At 50.8% G+C, this 25,551-nt stretch overlaps 1 protein-coding gene across 2 annotated transcripts in view; it reads left to right on the top strand.

Annotated features, from left to right (window-relative positions):
- The window catches only part of ITFG1 (integrin alpha FG-GAP repeat containing 1), a 78,306-nt gene that overhangs the window by 35,875 nt on the left and 16,880 nt on the right, over positions 1–25,551 (top strand). For both annotated transcript variants that reach the window (XM_090259541.1, XM_090259540.1), the window contains exons 7-13: positions 1,378–1,439; positions 5,714–5,795; positions 11,623–11,717; positions 14,220–14,392; positions 18,088–18,238; positions 19,490–19,598; positions 25,342–25,385. In XM_090259541.1, the coding sequence (XP_090115667.1) occupies positions 1,378–1,439; positions 5,714–5,795; positions 11,623–11,717; positions 14,220–14,392; positions 18,088–18,238; positions 19,490–19,598; positions 25,342–25,385 (716 nt within the window). The remainder of the gene's footprint in view (positions 1–1,377; positions 1,440–5,713; positions 5,796–11,622; positions 11,718–14,219; positions 14,393–18,087; positions 18,239–19,489; positions 19,599–25,341; positions 25,386–25,551) is intronic.

The following is a 25,551-nucleotide window of genomic DNA, read 5'->3' as shown; positions in this document are numbered from 1 at the left end:
TGGGAGGAGGGGGTGTGGTGTTTGGGAGCGTGCCCCACTGGCGATGGGAGTAACCGCTTCCTGGTAGCATGTTCGCCAGACTCAAGAAACTCCTTCATGAAAGACTACATTTTCGTGCCCAGGGGCAGAGCATCCTGGAACGGGGCGGGGGGGCTGAAAATGAACGCAGAGCCAATGGTGCATTGATAGGCACGCAATCGCTTGCTCAGGTCAGGCGTTCTGAGCGCAACTAATAATAAAAGCCAGCAAATTACCTCGCTTCCCGGGGGATTCTGCAAAATCTTTATTGTAATTACTACATAAATTAGCTTCATTAAATTCATATGAAATCTTTACAGAAAACACATTAAAATGTGAATAACAGTTTTTTCTAAACATTTAATGGGGGAAAAATCTATTCTTTAAAAGCCATGGTCTTCACATTGCTCTGAATAATTTCCATTTTCAAAGCACAATAGAATAATGTCGTCGTCCTATTCCTGTGAGTCAAGCCCTCATTTTAAAGTTTTCCTCGGTCGCTGGGTGAAGCCGCCGCCGGGCAGGTGCGACGAGCACCGGTGCTGGGGGGAGCTGCAGCTCACCCGGCTCTGCGCGCGTGGGGCGCTCAGTGGACTGTTGACCTGGTGTGTTTCCACCGCTCATGAAAATTATTTGCTTTTCGATAAAATTACTTCCTTTAGTTAGAATATGTGGAGATAATTTTTCTGCTGCTCAAATTTTGAAATACAACCTGCTGTTCATTTAACACAAGTGCTAAAGATTTTGGATGCTGGGATGGTGTGATTTAAAAACATGCTTGAACCTCAGAGTGACACAGAAGTGCGTGCTGCTTTTAGGGTGAGGAGGCAAAAGGTGACTATGATCAGAGTATCTTTTCTGAAAATGTGGCCTACCTTGGTCAAGGAAAAATTCCACCACGTAAATTGCAACTCTGAGCAGCTTTTTCGGGTGATTCATGAACAGGGCAGCCTCCCGACTGGCAAGGAGAACAGCACCCCGAGGGGCTGTACAGAATGGGAGGGTCTCACAGGAAGCAGGCTGAGGCCAGGGAGCTGTCTGCCAGGGAAGAGAGAGGGCTGTTTGGCCCTGGGCATCCTTCCCTTGGGGTTAGGGAAGGGGAAGGGTTCTGTCACCTTGTGCCCTCTCTCTGTGGGGGACGGAGGTCACCTGTCACCTGTCATGCAGGTGCCCTCCCTGTGCTGGAGTGCTCCCTTTACATACGTTTTCCTTAATTGTAATAATACAGGGTCATTAAGACATAATTTAAAATATGTTTGAGTACAGCTGTATGAGTAACTTTTTATGGATTGCATTTCTTCCTGTTTTTAAATGTGCACATCAGTAACAAAACTTACAGCGTGATTCCTTTCCTTCTAGATTTATTCCTCACGACATTGTCTGCCTCGGGTACCTCCCAGTTTGAGATATGGAAAAATGTGGTAAGAAATCTTTTCTCTGAAGCATTTTTAAATGATGACTTTCGGGAAGAGCACACACTTTCAGAAGGTAAAACGGAAGTCGGTCGGTTGGTTCCAACAATAGATGGGACAACCCTAGGAGCCTCGGTTGCGCTGCTGCACGATCATTCGGCGTGGGTTCTTCTGCAGGCTTTCCGGCCGCCCTGACACGCGGGAGCAGGGCCCCTGCCGAGTGGCCCGTCAGCTGGTGCGGGAGGGTACTGCCATTTAACTGGTCAGCATGATGGCGTGTTGAAGAAAACCCTTTCTAAAAGACTGATTCTTCCTCTTTGCCTTGAGGCTTATAGATAAAAAAAATAAGAAGAAAACATACTAACCTTATCACCAAGGTGACCAAGACTAAGGAGTCTTTCCATATATGTGTGCATAGATATTTAATTGCACCTAAAAGATTCCCAAACTGAAGTCAAGATTTCATTTTATTTTTAGCTTGATGTAGATCATATGGATGATTAATCAATGAAGAATAAATCAGCCAGATCTTGAAGCTGAATTTCAGGCTCCATCAGAGAGGACAGGATTTGAGGGTGGGCCAGATGAGCTGGCTGCCAGGCACCAAGTCACGGTCACGCTCCCCAGCTGGAACCCGGGGCTGAGAGGGTCCCCTTCACAGGGTTTGTGAGGATTAAACAAAGCAGCGTGTCAGGTGCCGGCCGCTCCACAAGCGCTCAGATGTTAGGGCATATCTCTTGATTTCCAGCTCTTTACTACTTATTGTCTTTTATTCAATCAACATTAAATCCATAACATTTATAGATCTGTATTAAGTTACTGATGAAAAAATAAGCAGATGTAAGAAAACGCACAGCACAAGCTTGTGGAGGGAGGGCCATCGCCCGCCGTCTCTGCGAGCACTGGGCGAGGGGTGGAGCGTGGCTGGCGGGGGACCGGAGGCAGGTTTCGTAAAGCAGAGGCTTGTTTTCAGTTAGAGATTGGACAAGTGATTTGCAGTGACCCATTGACTGACCAAACCCTCGAAGCCATATGAGCAAAAAACCAGCTCAATTAAAAATGGGCAGAGGGCCTGAACAGACACTTCTCCAAAGAGGACACACAGATGACCAATAGTCATATGAAAAGATGCTCAACGTCATTCATCATCATTGGGAGGGTTATCAGCTGGGAGGGGGGAGGGGGAGAAATGGGGGAAAGGTGCAGGGACTACGAAGCACAATTGGTTGGTACAAAATAGACAGGGGGACGTTAAGAATAATATAGGAAAGGGTGAAGCCAAAGAACTAATCAACAGAGAAGTACAAATTAGAACCACAATGAGGTACCACCTCACACCTGTCAGAATGGCCACCATTAATAAATCAACAAACGAGTGCTGGCGAGGATGCAGAGAAACGGGGACCCTGCGCACTGCTGGTGGGAATGCAGACCAGTGCAGCCACTGTGGGACGCGGTGTGGAGGTTCCTCAAGAAATTAAAAATGGATCTGCCTTTTGACCCAGCGCTAGCAACCGCCCCCAACGAGGACAATCAGCCGTGGCCAGTGCCCCGGGAACAGCATAACCCTGCAAATAAAGGCATGGATGGGCGAGAGTCACCTTACATGCTTCCCTGTCCCTTCTGGCACTATAAATGCAGCGGCTTTAGCAGTAAGTATTGACCCATGCAGGTCAAGCACAGCAGGTGGCCCTGGAGGTACTTGTCACAGCAGGGCACTGCAGTCGCGCTTCAGGCAGAAGACTGCAGGGGCTGCGCCCCAGCGGCTGTGGGTTTGTGGCCTTAGCAGCAACGGTGCGGTACCGCGGCCCCTCCGACAGCTGACGCGGGCCCCGCGCGTGCGCGTGCTGCGCACCAGCTCCAGGCGCCTGTGTGCGTGCTCGCAGGAGCCCCAGGGAGTCCTGTGCAGACGCGCTTTGGAGAGAATCAGTGGGCGCTTAGACCAAAGCTGGCTCACCCAGGCCTCCAGGCCAAGCGGAGAGGAGCGGGGAGCTCAGCCAGCTATCTGGCCTCTGGAACGTCTGCCCTGAAGTCACTGTGCGGTTGTTCAGAAGCCGGGGGGCCGAGAGGCTGCCGCTGCGCAGAGGACCTAGCGAGGGGGCCCCGCAGCATGGCGGGGCGCAGGGAGGCCACAGAACAGCCTGGCAGAGGCCGGCCCCCGGTGGGGGTGGGCTCACCCGCAGCCCTGGGCAAGCGTCTGCGGCTCGTAAGTGCAGGGCTGCCGTTACAGAAACACCTGGTGCCGGGGAGCCTCACTCCAGGCGGAGCTCGTCCTGGTCCGCCACGCCCCTGAGCGCTGGTAGAGCCCGTCAGCGGTACGTTTGCCCTAGCAGCTGGAGAACCGTGACCCAGAGCGGCCAGTGGCCGTTCCAAAGTGACACCGCTTCTCAGTGACGGGCTTGGAACAAAGCCTCTGCCGCGCGCTCTGCGGGCTGGTATGTGCGCTCGGCGTACACGTGTTGGCCACATGTGCCTTTCCTGCGTCAGACAGGTGTCAAGCTGGTTCATCCTTGAAAGGAAGTGTAGCCGTGTGTCACTTTAAAATGTGGTGTCTGCTAAGAGTAATAACATTGATGGTGACATTTATTGAATCATTTTTATCAAATATTAAATCCATAACTGACATGCATCTCAGTGGAAATTAAGTTATATGGGTTTGGACAGCCAGACGGGCTGAAGCACAGGGACGGCAGGGCCGGGAGGGGCTGTCTTTCCCAGCTGCGTCACGCGCTCCGTGCACCCCGCGGGTCCCCCACACACGCTGCACCCTGCGTGACCCCTGCACCCTGCGCCCCCCGCGTGCCCCCCCACACACCGTGCGCCCCGCGTGCCCTCACTGTAGCAAGCAGGGGTGTGTGCCCAGCGTGAGCAGAGGGTGTTGATCGCTCTTCTCCCCGTGAGGTTCCCGGTGACGGTGGCAGCTCAGACATGGTTGCCGGTCGCCGGGGAAGGGCGCGCTGTTTCTGGATGGAGGCGCATCACGAGGTTTTATGTGGACGCATTTCTAGATATGAGTTAAACAGCGTCCGTGGGCCATTTGTTCGCTTAAGCCGGTGCAGGGTTGGGACTCAGCGCTGTGTTACCTGAGGCTGATGTGTTCTAAGAGAGATTTTCCATTCGCTCTAGAACCATCATGTCCCCTGGGGACCCAGGGCACTGATCTTTCTAAAATGCAAAAGCACCTGACTCCCCTGAGATCTGCAGCGTTGGCGCATCTCCAGTGTGCCGTGAGGTGCTCAGTAGGGCTGGAGGGGAACCCTGAGCTTTCAGACACCCACGGAAATAAGATTTCAGTAGGAAACCATTCAGACAGCGCCTCAAGTACTTCGGTCACGCCAGGGGAACGTGTCTCTGCACGCGGAGAGCGGCCTGTTAACGTGGTGGGCAAACTGCCTGTCGCAGACAAGCGCCGCGGTCCTCCCGCCCGGGGCAGCAGCACCTTTCTCTGCCGGCGCCTGTGAGCCCCTCAGAACCTGAGGTGCAGGGCTGCAGCAGAGGGCACGTCCTTGGAGGAGCAGAGAAGGAGAAACGTTCTCAGGTGCTTAAATTCACGGGGATGCTGTACAAAGTGTGTGGGATCAGACACTAAGTGGGGGCGTCAGTAAGAGGCGGGCTCTGGGTAGGGCCAAAAGCTCAAAGCCCCAGGTCTGTGTTCCGGCTTATTTTTCTTGTGCGATAATCTAAGATTCGGTACAGGGAAGGCAGTCATGGGAAGAAGTGCGATTATTCTCACAGCGCAGACGCGTCCTGCTCCGTTTTGGCAAGAGTAACCGAGACGAGGGTCTCCGGTGGGCTCTCCTGCTGCTCAGTCAGCGCCTCCGGTCAGGACTGGCGGCTGCGGGATCGATGAGCCTCTCCCGCTATCTCATGGACCCATAAACTGGAGTCAATAATGAATTGGCTCTTTAAGCATCAATGCAATTCTCATCTCACGTGAATATCTTCCTCATTGTCTGCACCAGACTCTCGCCCCGTGCAATCTACAAAACAGAGCGTCTTTGCTACGTAGTCGTGCCGCTGATAGGCCGCCTTCCGAAACTCTGTTCCCGGGTGGAGGACCTGTCTCCAGCTGGACTCTGAGCCCCTTGAAGGCAGGGGCTATTTCTCGTAGCTCCCAGCGCTCTCCCTGGTTTGTGAGAAAGTGGGATGGGACGTTGGAATGATTTCTGTGTAGTCCGACAAAAGCCTAAACTTTTTTCTTTCCCTGCTTAGTTAAAACACTGTATTTCACACTTGACACATGAATTATGATGGTCTAATCCAAAATTTTCTGCCTTTAACAGGATGGAAATTTCTCCATCAAGACTGAATTCGAAGCTCCCCAGAACATGGCAGTGGTGGGGCAGTCGGCATTTGCGGACTTCGGTAAGACTGTTTTCATCTTTCACGCTCTGGTCATAGTAATTCCCCGTGTCAGAAAACGGCTTCCCTGTCGTCAGAACCACTGTAGATTTTAAAGATGGCTGTTCTAGGATTATACATGGAATGTGGTCGATTCCCTAGTGCAGTAAGGAACAATTTATAACAAGGACGTTTAAATCACAGTCTGAGCCCAAGGGCTGCCTCTCTGTAGGACAGTCCTGCACGTCCAGGGGAGAGATGCGGAGTAGCCGAAGGAGTTAGCCTGGCCTCTCAAAGCCTGAATACTAAAGCCGTCCGCGCTTATGTATTAATGCCGGGGAAGAGGGACGTCTCTCAGGAATTCGCGACGAGGACAGATGAGTCCCTGTTCTGCGCAGACCCTCCTTGGTCAATCCAGCCCATGTGACGTCCACGTTGGTGAGGGACTTTCAGCCGTGTGTGGCTCTTGCATGAGAGCTCAGGGTTGGAACGAGAAGGGTTTTATATCAGCTGGGAGAGCATCCAGGTGACCCTCCTCTTCTCCCATCAAATGGCTCAGCTTGTCCCTCTGGCGTGGGTGACACGGCCTGCGTTCCTCCTCGGTGACATGCCGGGGTCTTCACCTGGCAAGGCCGCGGCGTATGAAGCACAGGGGCGGGGCGCATAGTGGGAGCTCCTGGCATCCCCGGTGGTTCGGGCCCCTCGCTGGACTGACCTGGTTTTGCCGCTGCGGCGGCTCTTTGCTCAGAGGTCGGGCTCAGCTCGCCATCCAGGCCAGAGAGATGCATCCCCCACCTCCCACTGCCCCCTCCTGTCCCCCCAACCCCCCCCCTAACCCCCCGCACACTGCAGCATGGCACCTGCGGCGCTGACGGGTTCCCCAGGGATCTCCACATCGCTCTGCTGTTTACTTTTATTACCTTGCGTGGTACTTTGGTCTAGAGCAAATTTCTAGCACCTAGTTTATAGTCTCATGCAAATAGTCACGTGACAGAATACATGGAATTATTTTTTAAATATTTTATTTATTTACTTTTAGAGAAAGGGGAAGGGAGGGGGAAGGAGAGGGAGTGGAACAGCAATCCATTGCCTCTCGTGTGTACCCCAACAGAAGACCAAACATGCACACAACCCAGGCCTGTGCCCTGACAGGAATCGAACCGGCAATTCCTCGGTTTGCAGGCCGGCGCTCAATCCACTGAGTCACACCAGCCAGGGCAAAGAAAATGTATTTAGTTTGCTGATTGACCTGATCAGCTGGATTAATGACGGCTCCCTTTGCCGGTGCCTCTACAGGGCAGAAAGTACGGAGGCACTGAGTAACCCTCAGGAGGCTCACAGGCCTCCCTGAGCCCCTGGTTAAGAGCCTTCAGATTAAAGTTATTTGTCTTATGAGTGTGTGTTCAGGATGAAAGTGCCTTGCTTTTAACAAAATATTAGTAGCTTTAAATTTTTAAAAAATTGCACTAACTATAAACATAGACTTATACAAGTTGTTATTTTTAAACGTGCAGAATATAGAATATAGTCAATTAAGAAACACTGTATTTCTTCCCTATTTTTAATAACTTTAGGTAGTATATAAGTAAACTTTTTTTAATGGATCATTAAACTTTAAATAAATGTCCCACAATGTCTATTTCAAAGTCCTTATATTCTTAGTGGGGTATTATAAAAAAAATAGATATGACTGCTAGTGAGTCCCAAAAAGCAGATGGCACTGAATAAGTTTATGAATATTAATATGTACAAAATATGCATTTTCCTATACATTTGAATAAGCCTGTGAATTGCATCCTGCCCTTATCTCCCACCCCTCCCACTTCCTCTGAACCAAGTCAAGGGAAGGGACTGACAGGCAGGAAGCATGATTTCAGAAATTTTCCATTCATCTGGTTTAAAAAATAAAAAAGCACGTGCTTGAATAAATGATATAGCTCACAGGAAGGATCCTGTTCCAAAAATGAGTGCTTAACCTGCTCCCAGCTCTTTTCGGTCATCTAGGAATGGAAGTTTTTTCCAGCTATGATGAAGTTTTTAGCTCCTAACATAAAATATTAAAAGATTTTTAAAATCTACTTTAAAAGCAGGCACCGTGGCTGGTGTGGGTCGATGGATTGAGTAGCAGCCTGAGAGCCGAAAGGTCGCTGGTTCGATTCCCAGTCAGGGCCCCTGCCTGAGCTGCAGGCCAGGTCCCCAGTTGGAGACGCTCGAGAGGCACCCGTACATTGATGTTCCTCTCCCTCTCTTTCTCCCTCCTTTCCCCTCTCTCTAAAAGTAAATAAATACAATATTTATTTAAAAAAAGAAAGAAACAGAAGCTGCTACCATGTAGGAGAAGCCAGGCTGCGTCTCGTTGTTGGGTATGAAATCAGTGCCATAACCCCGGTGCCGTCCGCGTCTCGCGGCAGGACGGGTGCTCCAGGCTGAGCAAGGGTGGGGCTCCCAGAAGGGGTGGGGTCTGGACTGGACTTCGGGGCGACTCTGAGGTGTGGCTCAAACACGCGGCGCTGCGCACCCGGGGCACGGTTCGTGAGCGGGAGGAAGCCAGGTGGCTTGAGTCGAGTTTCTGCAAAAACGCGGAAACATAACCAAACGACTCCCAGAGGAGCAGACGTCAGCCTTATTCCAGGAGAGCAGATGCAGAGGCAGAACAGCTGGACACTCTGTAGAAACGTCTTTTTAAATTAACTGTAGGAAGTAAAGGTGAACAAAATCCTCTGGTCTGGTGGGTCTTACAGAAACTAACGTTTCCTGGCCCTGGACGGGGAATGCAGGGGAAGGTTATCGGAATCTCTGAGGTGCCCGGGATTTTTTATATCAAAAGGGAGGCAGAGTGAGAGCTTCGCTGTCCTGGATTCTGTAGGGGTGGGAGCCGGTTGGGAGACAGGGCCAGGGCGTGAGCCGACCTTACTAACCAAGGGGGCGGGGGCAGGTGTGGGGAACGTGCAGAAGGAGCCCGTGGACGTGGCGACTCGGTCGGCACCAGAGAGAGCAGCAAGCGTTGCCCCTGAGCGACTGACAGTGTCGTTCTCTCCCCCCACCCTTCGCGGTGATGGGGGCGTCGTCACAGGAAGCTGGCCCGGCCGTGAGCTGTGTGGGGGTCATCGCGTTAATAACACTCGTAGGACAAAGCTGGGACCTCGGTCCCAGAATAAACCCAAAGCCCGTTTGACAGTCCGAAGAGCGCTAAGAGGGTGAGGCCTGAACCAGCCCGCGGAGGAAGAGGGGTAAATTGAGTTCGACCGAGGGACGCGGAGGGAGAAGGAATCCGAGACGGGGTCAGGACGCTGACGCTGGACAAACGTGATGCGTGAGTGCGACCAAGGAAAGGCCTTTGGGCTGACGGGAGGGTGCAGCGCTCGGGGCCTGAAAGACGTCTCGGGCAGAGCACTGGCCGTCCTGCTGGGGTGTCCGAGGAGGTGTGGGCCCGGCCTCCCGGGGGGTCTGCCGCCCGCAGGTGCCTTTCATAGGGAAGCAGGCGTTTTCAACTAGGTGTTCAGTCTTTTCCTGGGCAGGCTCAGGATATCAAACTCTAGAATTTCTACAGATTAGGTGGTATGTCTTTATTAAATTACACAGCACAAGAACATTCAGAAAAATGAAGTACATTCTTCTCTGCAAGAAAAAACTACATACAACCAGACTTAAGAGTAAACATGTGTTAATCTTGTGTCTACTGCCAGATGTGCTGGAAAGCAATAAAAGGCTGCCAAACTGAAGAGAAAACAGAAACCCTAGCCGAATGTCAGCATTTTCTGTAGATTGAGTCACATTGTGAATCTCTGTACGTAAATTTACCTGATGCGAATGCCTGTGTATCTGATCATCATAGGAGATCCCCCTTTATTCTCAAGTGCAGGAGGGCGACCCAGCATGTTGGGGAGGCCTGGGCATCATCGGTCCGTCTCCTAAGTAACCCTGTAGGGAATGAAGGAGCTCACGAAAGCAGGCAGTGTTGTCATTCATGAGCATTATCACCGCGCGGGAAAACACTGAGCCCCTTCCAGACGGTGTCACGGATGGCCGAGACCAGAGCTTGCTCCCCGTGACTTCATTCTTAGACGTGCCTGGAAGCTTCCAGGACACTCGTCAGGCGGTGGTAACACAGCATTAATATACTGTGCTACGTGAAAAGTTCATTCTGAAATTCTGAATTTGCCCTAATCTGACTTGGTTATTATATTGTAATTTGCCTTATAAACTGTTTATTTCTGTGCCCGTAATTCCTCTGATGTTAATGATGTGCGCTTCTGAAAAATGCGAAGTGACGCACTTCATCTGTTACTGTGGAAGCAAAAAGAAACGGATCTTCGGTCCATTTCTGTTTTCTTGTGTGTATTTACAGCTTTGTGTGAATCATGAACCACGAAAATGCACTTTTGCTTGTGAACGCATGACCTGTCATGTGCCTCATGTGTCTTTTGACATGTAGCGGGATAGCTTGGCATTTCTCCCCATACTCCGCATCTATTTTAGCAAGAAATGCAGCTTTAGAAACACTGCAGAAATCCTTTAGCTTTAGGTCCCGTGTGTTGAAATGCAAGGAAAGCCTTGAAGCCCCGCAGAACGTCCTGCCGTCAATGCGCAGCGTGACCTGCAGCAGCATCCTGTCACATGTGCCTCACAGCCATCCATGGTGACCTCCCGGAGGGCTGGAGGGGCCGCCCTGCCCTGCTGCCTGGCGGGGCCGCCACAGCTCATCTGCTCTGCAGCTCAGAAGTCGCTTGGTTTACACTTGGTTTACTTTATAGTTGGACTCAGAGGCCGAGTTACAGGTCAGAATATTTAGCCGTTCCACTTACAGCTCCTTTCCTCTCCACCTGGGGGTGACACTGGTCATGTGCTTGTTTTGCAGGAGCACATGCTATAGAGGGTCCCCATGCCGCGTTCCCCGGTCCTGGCAGGCAGGGCCCTCAAGGAAAGCGCTCTGTCCTCTAGCAGCCCCATGTGAGGCCCTGCGGCCCCCCCTTGAGCACAGCATGCTGTATCCTGAGCGCATGCAGCACGCTGCCATGATCAAGGGGGCCCCTACCGTGCCAACCCCACGGTGGCCCCTCGCGGCAGCCACGTGAGACAGGAAACCACAGCAGCTGCATCACTGATTAAAGCCACACGCATTCAGGCCCCCAATGTAAAAGCTAGGTGACAAGTCCATGGTGAAGGTCCCTGTAGGGCTTTAGCTTGAGGACATCAAAGCCTCTGCCTGCGGGGACAGCAACAGGGGGAGCACGGAGCGGGGAGGGGCTGCCTGCGGGTCCCCAGAAACCGCGCCTTGTCTCGGGGCCTTTGCAGGGAGCGCAGCCTTTCAGACAGCCCGAAGCGGGAAAGGACGTCTGGTCCCCTTCCTCGGCTTTCTTACTGATAAAAATTCATTGCTGCCTTTTAGAAGCCAGGGGGTCGAAGTTCATGCTTTACAAAAAACACTTAAAAACACGTGTAAAGATAAATTATGTGTAAACACAGATTTAAAATATGCCATATAATCATGGGTTACTCTTGGCATGCTTATTTTTCTCCGGTGGCAGCAGTGATAATTATGTAAATAAGCCAAAAGCCACATTTTAAAAATTGATGATTTTAACAGAGCCTGAAATGGGGTCTTTTTTTCTAACACTGGATAAATATTTAATCACAGAAAAGTGAGCAATTTAAAACAAGAAATAGCTCAGGTCATGGGAAGCAAGGGCCAGGGTGATTTTTTTAATTGAATCCCATTTATTACGAAGTTATGCATTACATTATTCGGTTTCTCCAGATTCACGTAGACCCTGGACCATAGGAAATGTGACCTGCCGAGCGAGAACCCTTGTTCTGTGGCCTGCTAATAGACTCGGGTTTCCTTTGGCAGATGGGGACGGACACACGGACCACTTGCTCCCGGGCTGTGAGGATCAGAACTGCCAGAAAAGTGCCATCTACTTAGCAAGACCCGGAACAAAGCAGGTACAGCGAGCGGCCTGGAGGGACTGGAGATGGAGTTCGCTCTTAAAAAGCCTTCGGAGGTTAGAAGAGATCTGGAGAGCAGAACAGAGAGAAACGAAAACTAAATCCTTGACTTCCTCACTTAATGACATTCATTCCAATCTGTATTTTTATTGGCTTATTGAGGAAGAAGTGCTGTTAGGATAGTTTCTGGTGAAGAAAACCCGTTATCGATCCCATGATTAAATGACCTGTTAGCACTTTATGTGCCGGGGGAGGTGCAGCACCCAACCTCGCACAGAGCGTCTGCAGAGCCTCGTGTCTGGGCTTTCAGGGCCGGTCCTGATGGGGTTGATGACATCAAGGTCTGTCTCGTCCCCTCCTGCTGACCTTCCCCTGTAGCGGCAGGGACACGGTCTGGGACTGGACGGCCACCGCCAGGGATTCATGTGGAAGCGACAGGCGACGACACTGAGACGTCCTCCGTGTCGGTAGCACCGAAAGGCAGAGGCAGCCTGTTCTCTTCCCACCTGGGCTGTGAAGGGTCGGATAGCGCACTGACTTTCACGGCCCTGACCAGTAGAAACGTGGCATTTTGTACAAAGGCACGTTAAAAAAAAAGTCTTTATGGTCAACGGTGTGGTGATGACCAGAGGGCGGGGCGGGGGAGGCAGCAGAGGGTAAAGGGGGGTCAGTGGCGATGGAAGGGGACCCGACGTGGGGTGGTGAGCACACACATGGGACACGGACGCTGGGTTAGAGAACCTACACCTGAAACCTGCAGTCTTGTTAACGAGTGTCACGTCTTCATACATGCAGTCCGAATTCTAAAACCACGTAACCGCCCCGGCGGGTGCGGCTCAGTGGGCTCCGTGCCGGCCTGCGCACCGAAGGGCGCCCGTCCGAGTCCCGTCGGGCCCCGGCCTGGCTGCGGGCCGGCCCCTGCTGGGAGCCTATAGGAGACAACCAGGGGCTGTTCCCTCTCGCGCTGATGTTCCCTCCCTCTCTCCCTCTCCCCTCCCCTCTCTAAAAACAAATAGAAAGAAGTAAATAAAATTTTAAAGTAACGGCTACACTCCCTAAGTTTTATTATCTTGAACTCTTTGAACCTGAACCACTGGAAGCACGAGGTTAAATAATAACACCTCGTCGTTGGGTCACGGGGGTAAGAGGACCCAGTCGTGACGGCCTGTCTTCAGGCGACAGACCAGTGGGAGGCCGTTTTCAGTGTACACGGTCCTCTCTCTCCGGGGAGATGAGTGTCACCGTCCTCTGGTGACTGGTAAGGACGTCACATTAATGAAAAACTTGTTACTTTTTAGACCCTGATGCACGTACCTTAACAGGGACGCTTTGTCCTCATTAAGAAACTGTCAGGCTCTTCAGAAGTTTGGGGTGACCTGGCATTTAGGGAAGTGTCCCCTCTTCCCAAACAAGACTGTTTTCTCAGTCAGGAAACATCAAAACATCCTGATGTCATTTGCTACTTCTCTGCTTTGCAGAAGATTGAAAAATTGGTTCAAGATGCAGACAGGTTTTTTTTAGCACCTTGTTTTTTGTAAATTCGCCTCTTTCCCCGTGGCACAGTCTGCCTGGAAAGTGTTCTGGACGCCCGCCGGACCACTGTGCGCTCCTCAGGAAGCCGCTTTTAGTGTGGTTCCCCTGCTGACAGGGAAGAGCCGCCTGCGGTGTGCCTGGCCTGCTGCCGCTTACAGCCAGCTGTGCCTGCTCCCCAGGTGACGTGCCCTGTCCCCTCCGAGCCAGCTGTGGGCACATCTGTGACTGTCATGGCATCTTTTCCACTTTTAGGCTTTTAGTACACGTAGGTGATTAAAAGAGGAGATCTGGACCTTCGGAAGAGAAAGGGACTTCCAAAAGCTTATTTAGAAATCAGCCTGTTCTCTCTGTTCTCTCATTATAATTAATACAGAAATAAAGAGCTTACTGAGATTGTAGCTTCTGGCCCTTCTGGTGACAAAGCTCTTTCTCCTGGGCAGGCAGAGCTAGTTGGGGCTGGCGGCGTCTGGCTCTGGGGGTGAGGACTACAGTCACCAGCACATGGAAGAGGCCCAGCAGGTGGTCCAGAGAGAACTTGGCCACGTTCTGACTTTCTTCCTCAGCCGGTCCCCCTGAAAGGACATCAGTATTAGATATTACAGTTGGCTCTGATTTTACAAAATATTTATTTGGGATTATATTTCTAGTAGACACAGATTTTCAGTGGGCCCTCCAGCTGGGCAATTATGAATGTCCTTTTGATCCTGAGACGCCATGATTCTGTGAAACACCTTCTAAGGCTGCACGTGGCAGTGCAGTGAGTGACTTCAAAGAGAGCCTTCCTTTCCCAGAGTGTCAGTCACCTGTTCATCAAAGGAAACCATAACACCTGCCCCACTGTAGGGATGAAGAACCTAAGGAAGATGATGTTTATCTTGAGGACTTTCATGGACCATTTGTTTTACAATTTTCCGAGTTTTTTTCTAAAATAACTGTGAAAATCCCATCTTTTTCTCTTATTCCTAGTGGGTTCCAGTCCTACAGGATTTCAGCAACAAGGGCACACTCTGGGGCTTTGTGCCGTTCGTGCGTGAGCAGCGACCCATGGAAATCCCGGTTCCCATCACCCTTCACATTGGCGACTACAACATGGACGGCTACCCGGATGCGCTCGCCATTCTGCGGAACACGTCGGGGAGGTACGGGGGTGCAGTCACAGGAGAAGCCCTGGCAAAATGTTGTCACTGTGGCATTTGTACCGGGATAGCGCCTAAGCGTGGTTCACGCCTACGCAGGAAACAAGGCCAGCTCAGACGCTGTTTGTTTTTCCTTCTGTGGCCTGTTTCTGGTTTTTCTCGTGCAGGAGTGCCATGCATTTTTAACAGCTTTCTTGAGGCTTAATTGACAGAGTAAACCACACATCTTTAAAGTATGGGCGCTGATAAGCTTTCACATGTACGTATAGCTGGGACAGTACCCTTACAGTCGAGAAATGGAGCATATGCGTCGCCCACAAAGATGTCTTTGTAACCGTCGCTAACCCCCCGCCCCCCCGCATCTGACAGGCAGCACCGGTCTGCCCCGTCCCTGTGGGTCACGTGTGGTCTCTCCTGTGCTATATACACAGTCACGCAACAGATGCTCTGTCGGGTGGGGCCCCTTCACCCAGTGTAACAGCGCTGAGATTCACCCATACCTGTGTCCGTATCTCTGGTCCGTTGCTTATTTCAGCTGAGGACCATGTCATTGTGCTGATATATCCATGTACCCGTCGAGGGGCGTCTGGGCTTTTATCAGGTCTTGGTATGGCAAGTAATCTGCTCTGAACTTTCGTGTCGACGTCCTCGCGTGCACCCAAGCTTTCCGTCATTCTCGGGCGAACACTGACGGATGGGGGGGCTGGGGCTTCTGGAAGCTACGTGCTTAACTTCTCAAGAAAATGCCCAACAGTGTGGTCACTTCATGCTTTCTTAAGCATTGCTGTGGTCAGTCCTGTTTACCTTCAGCTGTTCTCTGTGTGGTTCTCTCTTCGTAGCTTCAGTGTCTGATAACTGATGGTTTGGGCCATTCGTCCGTGTGACCATTTGCCTTTTGTGTGTCTTTGTAGGTACAGAGTCTGTTCGGGGTTTTTGCCCACATTTTATCTGGGGTATTCGATTTCTTATGACTGCGTTTTGAAGGTTCTTTACATACAAATCCTCTGTTAGTATGTTGTTTGCAGGTACTTTTTCTCATCCCTGGCCTGCCTTTTCATTCTCTGAACAGTGTCTTTAAAGAGCACACGTGCTTCCTTTTGAAAACGTCCTCTTTATCCGTTTTCTTTCAGTGTTGTAGCTAAGAAGTTTCTACCTAGTTAAATCACAAAGATTTCCTTCCGTGCTTTCTCCTAGAATGTTTATAGTTCTACGTTCTACATGTAGGTCTATGACCCATTTTGAGTTAATATTTCTGTGTGATGCAAGATATGGATCCAGGTTCATTTTTTGTTGAACTGTTCTAGCATCGTTTGCTGAAAAGACTTCCCTTTTTCTGCTCACTGGCCTCTGATATTTGGTGGAAATGAATTCTGTGTCCCAGCGGGTCCCTTCCTTCACTCTCCTTTCTGTTCTGATGGCCTGTGCCCCACTCTGCAGCAGCAGTGCCGAGGAACTGCCGGTTTGTGACACGGAGCGGACGCAGGGAGTGGGGGTCCCCCAGCCCACTCTTTCCCAGCATCACTTTGTCGGTTTTGGATCTGGGCATTTTCTGTGAATTTTAGGGTGAGTTTTTCAATTTCTGCCAAAAAAAAAGTACCACGCTTTTGATGGATATGACATTGAATCTGTAAATCAATATGGGGATCACTGGCGTCCTAATGATACTGAGTCTTCAGACCCATGAAGTATGTGTGTGCGCATGTGTGTGTCCTTTTACTTTAGGGCTTTAATTTTTCTCAGCCACATGTTATAGTTTTCAGTGTATAGTCTTGTACACCTTTTCTGAGATACCTAAGTATTTCCTTCTTCTGATGCTGTTATCACTGGTACTTTTTAATTTTAATTTCTGATTGTTGTTTGCTAGTATATAGAAATACATTTGACTTCCATATATTAATCTTGGGCTCTGCCACCCAGCTCAACTTATTAATTCTAGTAGTATTTTTGGAGATATTACAGGATTTCTAAAAAGGTGGTCAAATAATTTAAGAGTAAAAACAGTTTCCTTCTTCCTTCCCAATCTAGACACCTTTGCTTCTCTTGTCTTGTCACACGGCGGGACCCGTAGGACGAGGCCGAGTGGCCTGGTGCGAGCACACATCCTGGCATCGTGGGAACCGGGTCTTGAGAGGAGGACCCGAGTCTCTCACGTTAGCCTGCTGTTCGTGGGCGTTTTCTGTAGCTGCCGAGGCACGTGAGAAAGTCCTTCTCGTCCTGACTCGCTCAGGGTTTAGGTCGGAACGGGGTGTTGGATTTTGTCAAATGTTTCTCCTCCCTTTATTGAGATGATCGTATAGTTTTCCTCTTTTGGTTCCTAATCTAGTGAGTTACACTCATTTTACAATATTAAAGCACCTTTGCATCCCTGCAATGAACCCAGGGTGGCCGTGGTTTTCCTTCGTACATACCTGAGGCTTAGCTCGCCGGCATGCGCCCATTTCAGGGCCTCACTGTTTCCGTGCCTGGTTCTCTGGTGATCGTGCAGCAGAGACGTGGTTCCAGACCGAGCTGGTTTGAGTGAGCACTGTCGGGCAGGGCAGATTCTTCTTTAATGCTGGGTTTGATTTACTAGGGTTCTGTTAAGTTTTTTTACATCTCTGTTCGTGAGGAATGTTGGTCTGTAGTTTCCTCGTAGTGTCTAACTTTGCTGTGCAGCGGGGCTTCATGGAACGAGCTGGGAAGGATTTCCCCATGTGTGTGCTGAAGAGGTGGTATGGAGTGTTATTCTCTAAGTAGTTGGGGGGACCATCGGTGAGCCGTCTGGGCGTGGGGCGTGGGGGTCTTTAAGGAGGTCTGCAGTACAGCTCCACTGCGTCCGTTCCTTGCTGAGTGAGCTTCGGTGGTTTGTGACTTCCGAGGAATCCGTCTGGTAGAACTCGTTCACTGTATCGGGCACGGTTTTTGTTACTGTTCCCTTATTATCCTTTTAGTGTCAGTAAGATCTGTGGCGATGTTCCCGCCCTCATTCCTGATGTTTTTACTGTGTGTTCTCTCTTCGTAACGTGTTAAAGGCCATTCTGGGTGAAGGTTTATCAGTTTTTAACTTGTTTTTTGCAAAGAACCAGCTTTTGTTTTATTGATTTTCTATACTGTTTTTTTCTGTTTTCTACTTTATTGCTGTGTAAGTATTTCCTTTCCTCTAATTTCGTATTTTATTGACTCCTCTGTTTCTAGCTTTTTTAAGGAAGAAACTGAAGTCATTGATTTCAGACCTTTGTTTTGTGATCCAGTGTTTAGTGCCGTAAATTTGCCTCTAAACGCTGCTTCAGTGGCATCCCTAGTCTCAACGGCTGGACCCTCATGGTCACTTAGTTCACAGCACTTGGTATTTTCCCTTTGAGCTCCTTCTTTACCCACAGATCACTTAGTGGTGTTTCGTTGAGTTTCCAAATGTTGGGGGATTGTCCATGTACCTGTTGTTGTTTCCTCCAGCGTCATGAGCTGTGACCGGCAGGACATCACGCGTCAGCCGTGCAGGGTCCGGAGTGCCGCAGCCAGACACGGCGAGGTGTTGCCGGGGTCAGGGTTACGTTCTTCCGCTCCCGTAACCACCGCTTTCTGGTCTGCGCGTTACGGAAAGCACACTGGCGCGCCACGCTCGGGGGGGTTTGGGGCGCACGGCACAGCGTTGTCAACGACAGCTGGCGTGACGTCGTGGGCGTGTGACACTAACGGGACGCCTGTCCTTTGTCCTGCAGCAACCAGCAGGCCTTCCTGCTGGAGAACGTCCCCTGCCACAACGCGAGCTGTGAGGGCGCGCGCCGCACGTTCAAGGTCTACTGGGAGCTGGCGGACCTCCACCAAGTCCGGGATGCCGTTCTGGCCACCTTCTTTGACATTTATGAAGATGTGAGTTCCGAGCCGGCCTGTGGGTGGGGTCTCATTGCTGTCCCCGCCCCCCGCCCGTGTCACCCTCGTCCCCCTGTGGCAGCAGGAAGTAGGTGAGGTCAGAGAGCCATTGTATGCACTGAAGAAGCCCCCTGATGGCAGAGGGCAGAGGGCGCACGTCGGTGGGCGCCGCGGGCCGCTCCGTGCGGTGAGACAGGAAGGGGCCTCGTTCTGGGCTTGTTCAGGCCGCTGGGGCCGCGCGCTCTGGGGCTGGCGGGGCGCAGTGACCAGGTCACGAGGAGCGAGGCCAGTCGAGGCCAGTCTCGTCACAGCTTCGTGAGCGGGAGGCGGCGTCTCCGGTGGCCAGTCAGCCTCTCGGGGCCCCGGCGTCCCCCCGAGGGTGAGAGCCGGCCTGCCGCCCACAAAAACAAGGCGTCCTGGCGCGGCGCGGCCCCTGAGTCCCATCAGGAGTTAAATGCCCACGAGGACGCTCAGTCTCTCCCAGCTGCGTTTTGGCTTTATTTTTTACAAGCTGCTGGTTCTCAGTCACACGGTTATCGAAGCCCTTGTCTTCCTGTCTCTGTGCTGTCAGACCTCACGCCCCTTCACGTCATGAGCAGTTTCCAAGCGCAAAACCAACTGGCAAAAATATCCCATTTTTAACTTCTGTCCATAAAAAACATCCCGAAATTTACATGAATGAAATTAAAAATTCTTTTTAAATCTGGGAAATTTGCTATGAAAGAATCAAATAATGAATATTCTTAGTATAAGAAGGCTTTATGTAAGTCACCAAAAACTCCCCCTCGAGGGGCACCACGTGGCCGATGGACAGAGGAAACACCGCAGCCGGCGTGAGAACCGCGACAAGCGACCCGCCTCAGTGCGGGGCGGCCACCCGGGAACGGAAACGCGCGCCCCTCTGTCCCTCCCACCAAACGGGCAGAGCTGCCCCTTCCTCGGGGGAGGGTGACAGGGGCCGTGGTGGCCCCGGCTGAGGAAGAGGCCTCCTTTTCTCCAGGCTTGGGAACCATTTGGAAGTCTGTCTCCCAGGCCTTTAAAAACCCATGCATGGGGGACTGGAAGGAAATACACCAAAACCTCTCCAGGGATTCAAATGACCCACGTTTCCCATTTTATTTGTATTTTACTACAAATAAACACCATATTTTTATTTTAAACTTGAAGTTGAACACCTAAGGTCTGCATTTATGCAGTAAACGTGCCCTCTCGGTCTGGCGGGTTGCTCTTACCACGTCTCTGTTTTCCCAGGGCATCCTGGACATCATGGTGCTCAGTAAAGGGCACACAAAGAACGATTTTGCCATCCACGCGTTAAAGAACAACTTTGAAGCAGATGCTTATTTTGTTAAAGTCATTGGTGAGTTTGATTTATATGTTTTTGTGTTGAGTATTAACATTTAATTTTGCATTCTCTCCATCCACGCAAATTTTCCAGGGTAAGGGCGCAGTCCGAGGTCGCTGGAGCGCAGCTCAGCGCTCAGGAATCAGCCTCAGGACAGCACCGTCGCCCTGGCACGGACCTTCCCCACCTGGCCCAGCCCTGGCCAGGGGCACCTGTTGCATTTCATCCGCAGGCCTCCTGACCCAGCTCAGGCCTGCACTCTTGGTGGGAATCCCACCGCGTAGAGAGCGCTGTGCGCCCCTTGGGGCCTCGCACCAGGGAGCATGTGGAGTTGACCTCCACCACCACCACGTTAACCTTGACCATCTGGTCTCCTTGATGACCACCCGCTGCTTCTGCCTTACAATCACTGTTGCCCCCTTGGCAAGTGATTGTATCTGGTGGAGCTGTGCCCTCATATGGCTTTCATACCGTGTTTCTTACCAAGCCTGCCCCCCCGGAGACCACCGGCAGCTCCTGCCTGCACCAGCCTGTTACCCAAGAGCCGTCAAAGAGCGAGTCTCTGGTCCCAGCACTCCTCCACTTCTTAGTTGGCCTTCTGCCCTAAGAAAGATCTTGCCTCTCCTATTTATATATTCATGGATTGTATAGATCTGTGTGTTTGTGTTTTGTTTAATAAACAAAACCATTTCTTCTAATGCTCCGGTTGTCCCCATGGGACAGTAGGAAGGCGTCCTTCAGGCGACAGATCTCCTGTCTCTCTGGCACATGCTGTGAGCAGGTATCACAGAGTCATCTGGTACCGCCCGTGCCCCACGTCTAGATCCTCACCCTCCTCCAAGGGGCCCCGGTTCCTTCCAGTCGAGGACGGTATTTAGAAACCAAGTTCTGGGTGCTCAGTGTGCTCGCTGCCCCTGGGTTGTCATGTCCTCCGGGTCCCCTCTGTGGACGGAGCTAGAAAAGACAGGTGGGCTTCACACGCCCACAGCGCACTGGTGGGCACAGCTGTCTCCACGTGTACTTGTGTATAAACCACGAACTCGGGTCACGACTTTGTGTCTAATCCAGCGCACTTCAAAGGTCCTTCCTCCCCGCTCTGTTCGGAACTGTCTCCTCTAGCAGCGAGAGTCTCGGCCCCGTTTCCCACAGTATATGAACCTTTTTTACTGTTTGCCGCCACCTCTTCCCGCCCACGCCCGCCGTCTCCTCTGCGGCTCACAAGCGGGGACGGTGGTCACAGGATACCTGCAGCCACAGTATGGCCTGCTCAGGACAAGGTCCAGTTCTCTAAAGAAGTAGGCAGTGAGACAGCACACTCCTCAAGGGGGAAGCGCGTGTCTGAGGCTTGTCCCCGGGGGTGCAGGGGTGAGAACGGACGGGAGCTGCCTCGTCACTCCGTTCGCACCGTACAGAACAGGACCCCATTGCTTGAGCGGCGGTTCCCTTTTTACCTATGTGTTTCTGTGTATAAGATTTTTACAAGGAGCACATGATGTTTTAACTAAAAGATAATAATGAATCAAAGGTAATCCATAACAAGCAAAAACATTTCCATATAGTGTCTAAAATAATGTGTAAGTGACAAGAGTGGCTGGGAGGGAGGCCTTTATCTCACACAGGACATTTGAGCATGATAATTGCTTTGTATCCGTGTGGCTGAAAGAAACAAGAGCTAAAGACATTTTCAGAGGACGAACATGAGGGTGGCCGTGGCCCGTAAGCCGGGGGCCGCCCATTGCCAGCGCCACCGCAGCCCTCCCGCCCCCTCCTCTCCCCGGCCTGCCAGGACTTGGGCACAGCCGTGACTGCTCAGTGGCAGCTGAACCACAAGGCGAGAAGACACGGTTTCACACTTTAAAAGGCTTGAAGACTGCCTGGGCCACAGCGCCTCGTCTTCCCAGGAAATGCTCATACCCTGAGCATTGTCATTTTAACGAAAGCTGATGAATTGCACATCCCATTAGTCAAGTTTTAAACTAATTAAATCTGCTAATAACCAGCAATTCACCCAGCTCATTAATTATTTTAATTACAGTTTTCCATTAAACTCTGAATAGCCTATATTTTTATATTTCATTAATCTTTCTGAAACAACTTTGGTTTTAAATTCTGGAGTATTAGAAATTACTCCTTAGTGTTAACAGTTTACCTGAAAGGGTATTATAAAATGTTAGACATACGGAATTTTTAATATTATAAATGCCAATTATTAGAAAAATTTATGAAATGGTTAAATCCTTAAACATCTAAAAATTAAACTATGGTTCAGCCCAATATCGGCAAGTTGGTAGGAAGACATATGTTGGCACTTGTCCTGAGAAGCAGAGACCCAGCCTTACAAACCCAGCGACGACAGTCCCTGCCCGGGAGAGGGCTGCAGAGGCAGCCGCAGAGAGCGGGGGCGGGCCGGCCCCAGGAGCAGCCCCGGGCAGCCCTTGGCCTCACTGGCGTGGGTGTCCGTGGGCGCCCCTGCTGCTGGAGGGAACTGCCCCCAGGAAGGGAGCTTGGTCGCAGCTCTGTGGTAGTGACGGTGAGACATTCTGCCTTGACTGCTTCCTCGTGAGGCGTTTTCCTGTGGAAACACAAGGCATGGAATCTTTATTCCCGTGGCGCTGGAGAAATTACATTCTCGCGCTGATCTGATAGACTGCTGGTGCCTGTCTCCTGTCCCTAAGTCGGGCTTTAGGAGGTGACATTTGCACAAACATTTGCCCTGAGAGTCTGCGCCTTCCTGCTGTTGGTCATGCGAGAGAATCTTAGAGCATCCTTCCTTTTTCACTGCTAAAGCTTTGGTTGGGTATTTACTTTGTTTTGTTTTCCGATGACAAAAAAGTAGAACGTTTTCTTAATTTACCAACTTGAGGGAAGAGGGTGGGGACAAGTACGCACGTGAGTGGGCGCATCCCTTTCTCTTTGGACGGGAAGCCAAGGCTGGGTGTCTGAGGGGTTTAATGGGGAACACAAAGCTGAAAGTGAAGTAATTCCCTGACAAGAGCAGTGTGAGTGCTGAGAGCAGCCGAGGACTTCTCTGCCTTACGTCAGACGTCGCCTGTTAGAGCCCCGAGCGCCTGCGGGCTCAGTGTGCGCCTGCCGCGGCGCTGTGGCTGTCGCTGGAGAAGGTCGGGCTTTTCTGTGGGCGGAATAATAATTCCTGCTAGGAGCAGGTTAACCTTTATAATAATATTTGGGCATTCTCAGCTCCTAATTAAACAATATTATCAAGAAGAATATTAATTAAGCTCAAGCATTAGCATCGCTCCTTGAATCTTGTAAAAACCGAGGAAATGCATATTTTATTTGTATTAGGCAGCTCTCTTTTTAACACGCTGCGTACCGGGGTATTTAAATGCCTTTTAGAAACGACGAGAATTCTCGCCACCTGCACGCAACGTGTTAAAAGACATATATGTGTAATATAGACCCATGGCATATGTACAATATGTACATTTAAGTCTTAATCATTTTGATCCTATTGCTACAATATGAAACTTCAAATTTGACAGGAAGTCTTGTAAAAAACAAAAATAGATACAAGATGCAAGCCAATTTTTAGCTTGCTATGCACAAAATGAAAGAGACTATTATGTAATTTTGAGTAAATATTCTCAACTATGCTAAACAAGACAAAGCATTTTCCCTTGTACAGAAAATAAAATAATCCAATGGTTCATTGATTTCCCATCTCCCATAAAAGTAGGATAATGTATTTTTTAAATGAGTTAGTGCCTACTGGCCACACGGTCTTACAGAAAATTCCGTTTGCTTTGTGGCCTTGAGTAATGCACTGGCCCACGCCCCGGGTCCCTCCCCGGGGAAGGGGTGGGCGGGGCCCTGGGCTCACCCCCGCCTGCCTCACCGTGGGCGTGGAGAACGAGCGAGCGCGGCGCTTCCCCGCAGGCCAGCGAGAGCTGCAGGAAGGCGGAGCGTGCCACCACTGTGAGGCCGAGCCCGGGAGTAGTTCTGTTTCCTTGGCTTTGCCCCGGGTAACAGCCACCATCCTGCCTCCCACGAACTGGGCTCTCCGGGCGCCCCATGTGGGTGGGACCACACAGTGTTTGTCTTGCGGCGGGCTCACGTCACTCAGCGCGTGTCCCCAAGGCTCGCGGCGGGGTCGCCTTCCTTTGTAAAGCTGAACAGTGCTTCATGGTCCACGTGGACCACATTTGTTGAACCCCCCGTGGTGGACAGGTCCTTGGCTGCTGCCACCTCAGGTGTTGGGAACAGCAGGCACGCGTGGCTTCGGCTTGAGTTGTCCTGGGCCCTAGTGGTGGTGCTCACCTTTTCCTGAGCTTGGTGCGTCTCTTTCCTTCGGAGAAACGCCTGTTCAGATCTTTTGCCCATTTTTAAATTGATCATCTTTTTATTCTTGAAGTATAGGAATTCGTTACATTGTTTGGGTCACTGCCAAATGTAACTTTTATGTTATGAATTAAAGTCTAACCTCATTTTCTTCCACGTAGCCAATTATCCTGTGCTGTTTACTGAGTAATTCACCTTACTCCTGCTTTAACAAGTATTTATTGAGCAAATACGCTGGCTTAGGCCGTGAGAAAATGATAAAAACGATGCAGAGCGTAAATACTAGTTAGAAACACAGACTTGTGAGCAAATAACGACTGTTCAGCAAAATAACGGCTTAAATGAAGGTCTGTGACGGTCGTTTTAGTGCAAGTGGAAAACAAGCACTAATGTCTGCCTAGAGGTGAGGGAAGACAACAAGCAAACAAATAAACAACCTTACGAATAAAGGAGTGAGAACCAGTCCCTGTCCTGGGGTGGAAACCTTGAACAGTGAAAGCTGTTTTGCAGCTTAGTTCACTCCTTCATGTTGTAGTTCATGTGCCCATTAAATCAGTTACATCAGTGTGTTCTGTGCGGGTGGACAGCTGTCTTCTTCTGTGGCCTGTGGCCCCTTCCCAGGGCCTCTGTCCCTCGGACCCCGGCCGCGTGTACGTCTGTGAGGACAGTGTCACGCCCAGAGACGACGTGAGCACAGGGACCCACCAGCCTGCGCATGGATTTGCACGGACAGGCACTCGTGCGCGCCACGGAACTAATCCATGCACGCTGAGCAGCATTGTCGGCTTTTGCCATTTATAGCACTTAGACTCTTCAACGTCCGCCTCCTGACAAAGCTGTCCCTTCCCAGGAAGTAGCGATAGTGTGGTTATGTTTCCGAACTCCTGCTCCTTGTATAAAGACTGTTCCGATAATCTAACCTCCTTTTTTGGTGGTTATAGAATAAATGTGTCAGTAAGTTACTTTTGTGTTCTTGTTGTAGACCCTCAATTCTTTTTTGGTTATGGTCTCCGTAAGAGTTACCAGATGTGCCCCAAGTCTGTGACGAGAAACTGGGACTGGATAAAGGGAAGAGTCTCGCTGGATACATAAAGCGCCAACTGCTGCGTTTGCTTCCTCAGGACACGTGGCAGTGGGTTTGCGTTTGGTGCCTTGTCAGGTTCTGAGTCGCCCTTGACAGTGAGCTGGGCAAACGGAAAGTAAAGCCGACAGGGGTCCCGACCCACGTGACCATAACACTCCCACTCACTCAGTGGCGTCTTGACTGCTTAATGCTGGCCTGCCGTGAACAGCAGAAAGTTAATTTACTCAGATCTAAAGAAATTTCACTGGTTTCTGCTTGTGATCATGAACCAAAAGACCATGTTGGTAGATTTCAGGTGAAGCCGCACGAGTTTACTCTAAATGCAAGTTTCGATTATATTGGGAATAATCAGCACCTTCTCTTTCTCCTTCACAGTGCTCAGTGGCCTCTGCTCCAACGACTGCCCTCATAAGATAACAGTAAGTAAGCTCTCTCAGTCACATACGTTAGAATCAAAGCGTCGCTCTTTGGGAGTGATTCAGGGGGTGCTCAGTGCTCAGGGCTGCCCACTGGGGCTCTGGTAGTTTTCCTAAAACATCTGCCGCTGCGGGCAGGGGGAGGTGGGCAGAGTAAGGCAGTTGTAAA

Source organism: Furipterus horrens, unplaced genomic scaffold, assembly GCF_987537825.1.
Source record: "Furipterus horrens unplaced genomic scaffold, mFurHor1.1.pri manual_scaffold_13, whole genome shotgun sequence".
Taxonomy (NCBI): domain Eukaryota; kingdom Metazoa; phylum Chordata; class Mammalia; order Chiroptera; family Furipteridae; genus Furipterus; species Furipterus horrens.
This window is presented reverse-complemented; position numbering and strand designations above follow the sequence as displayed.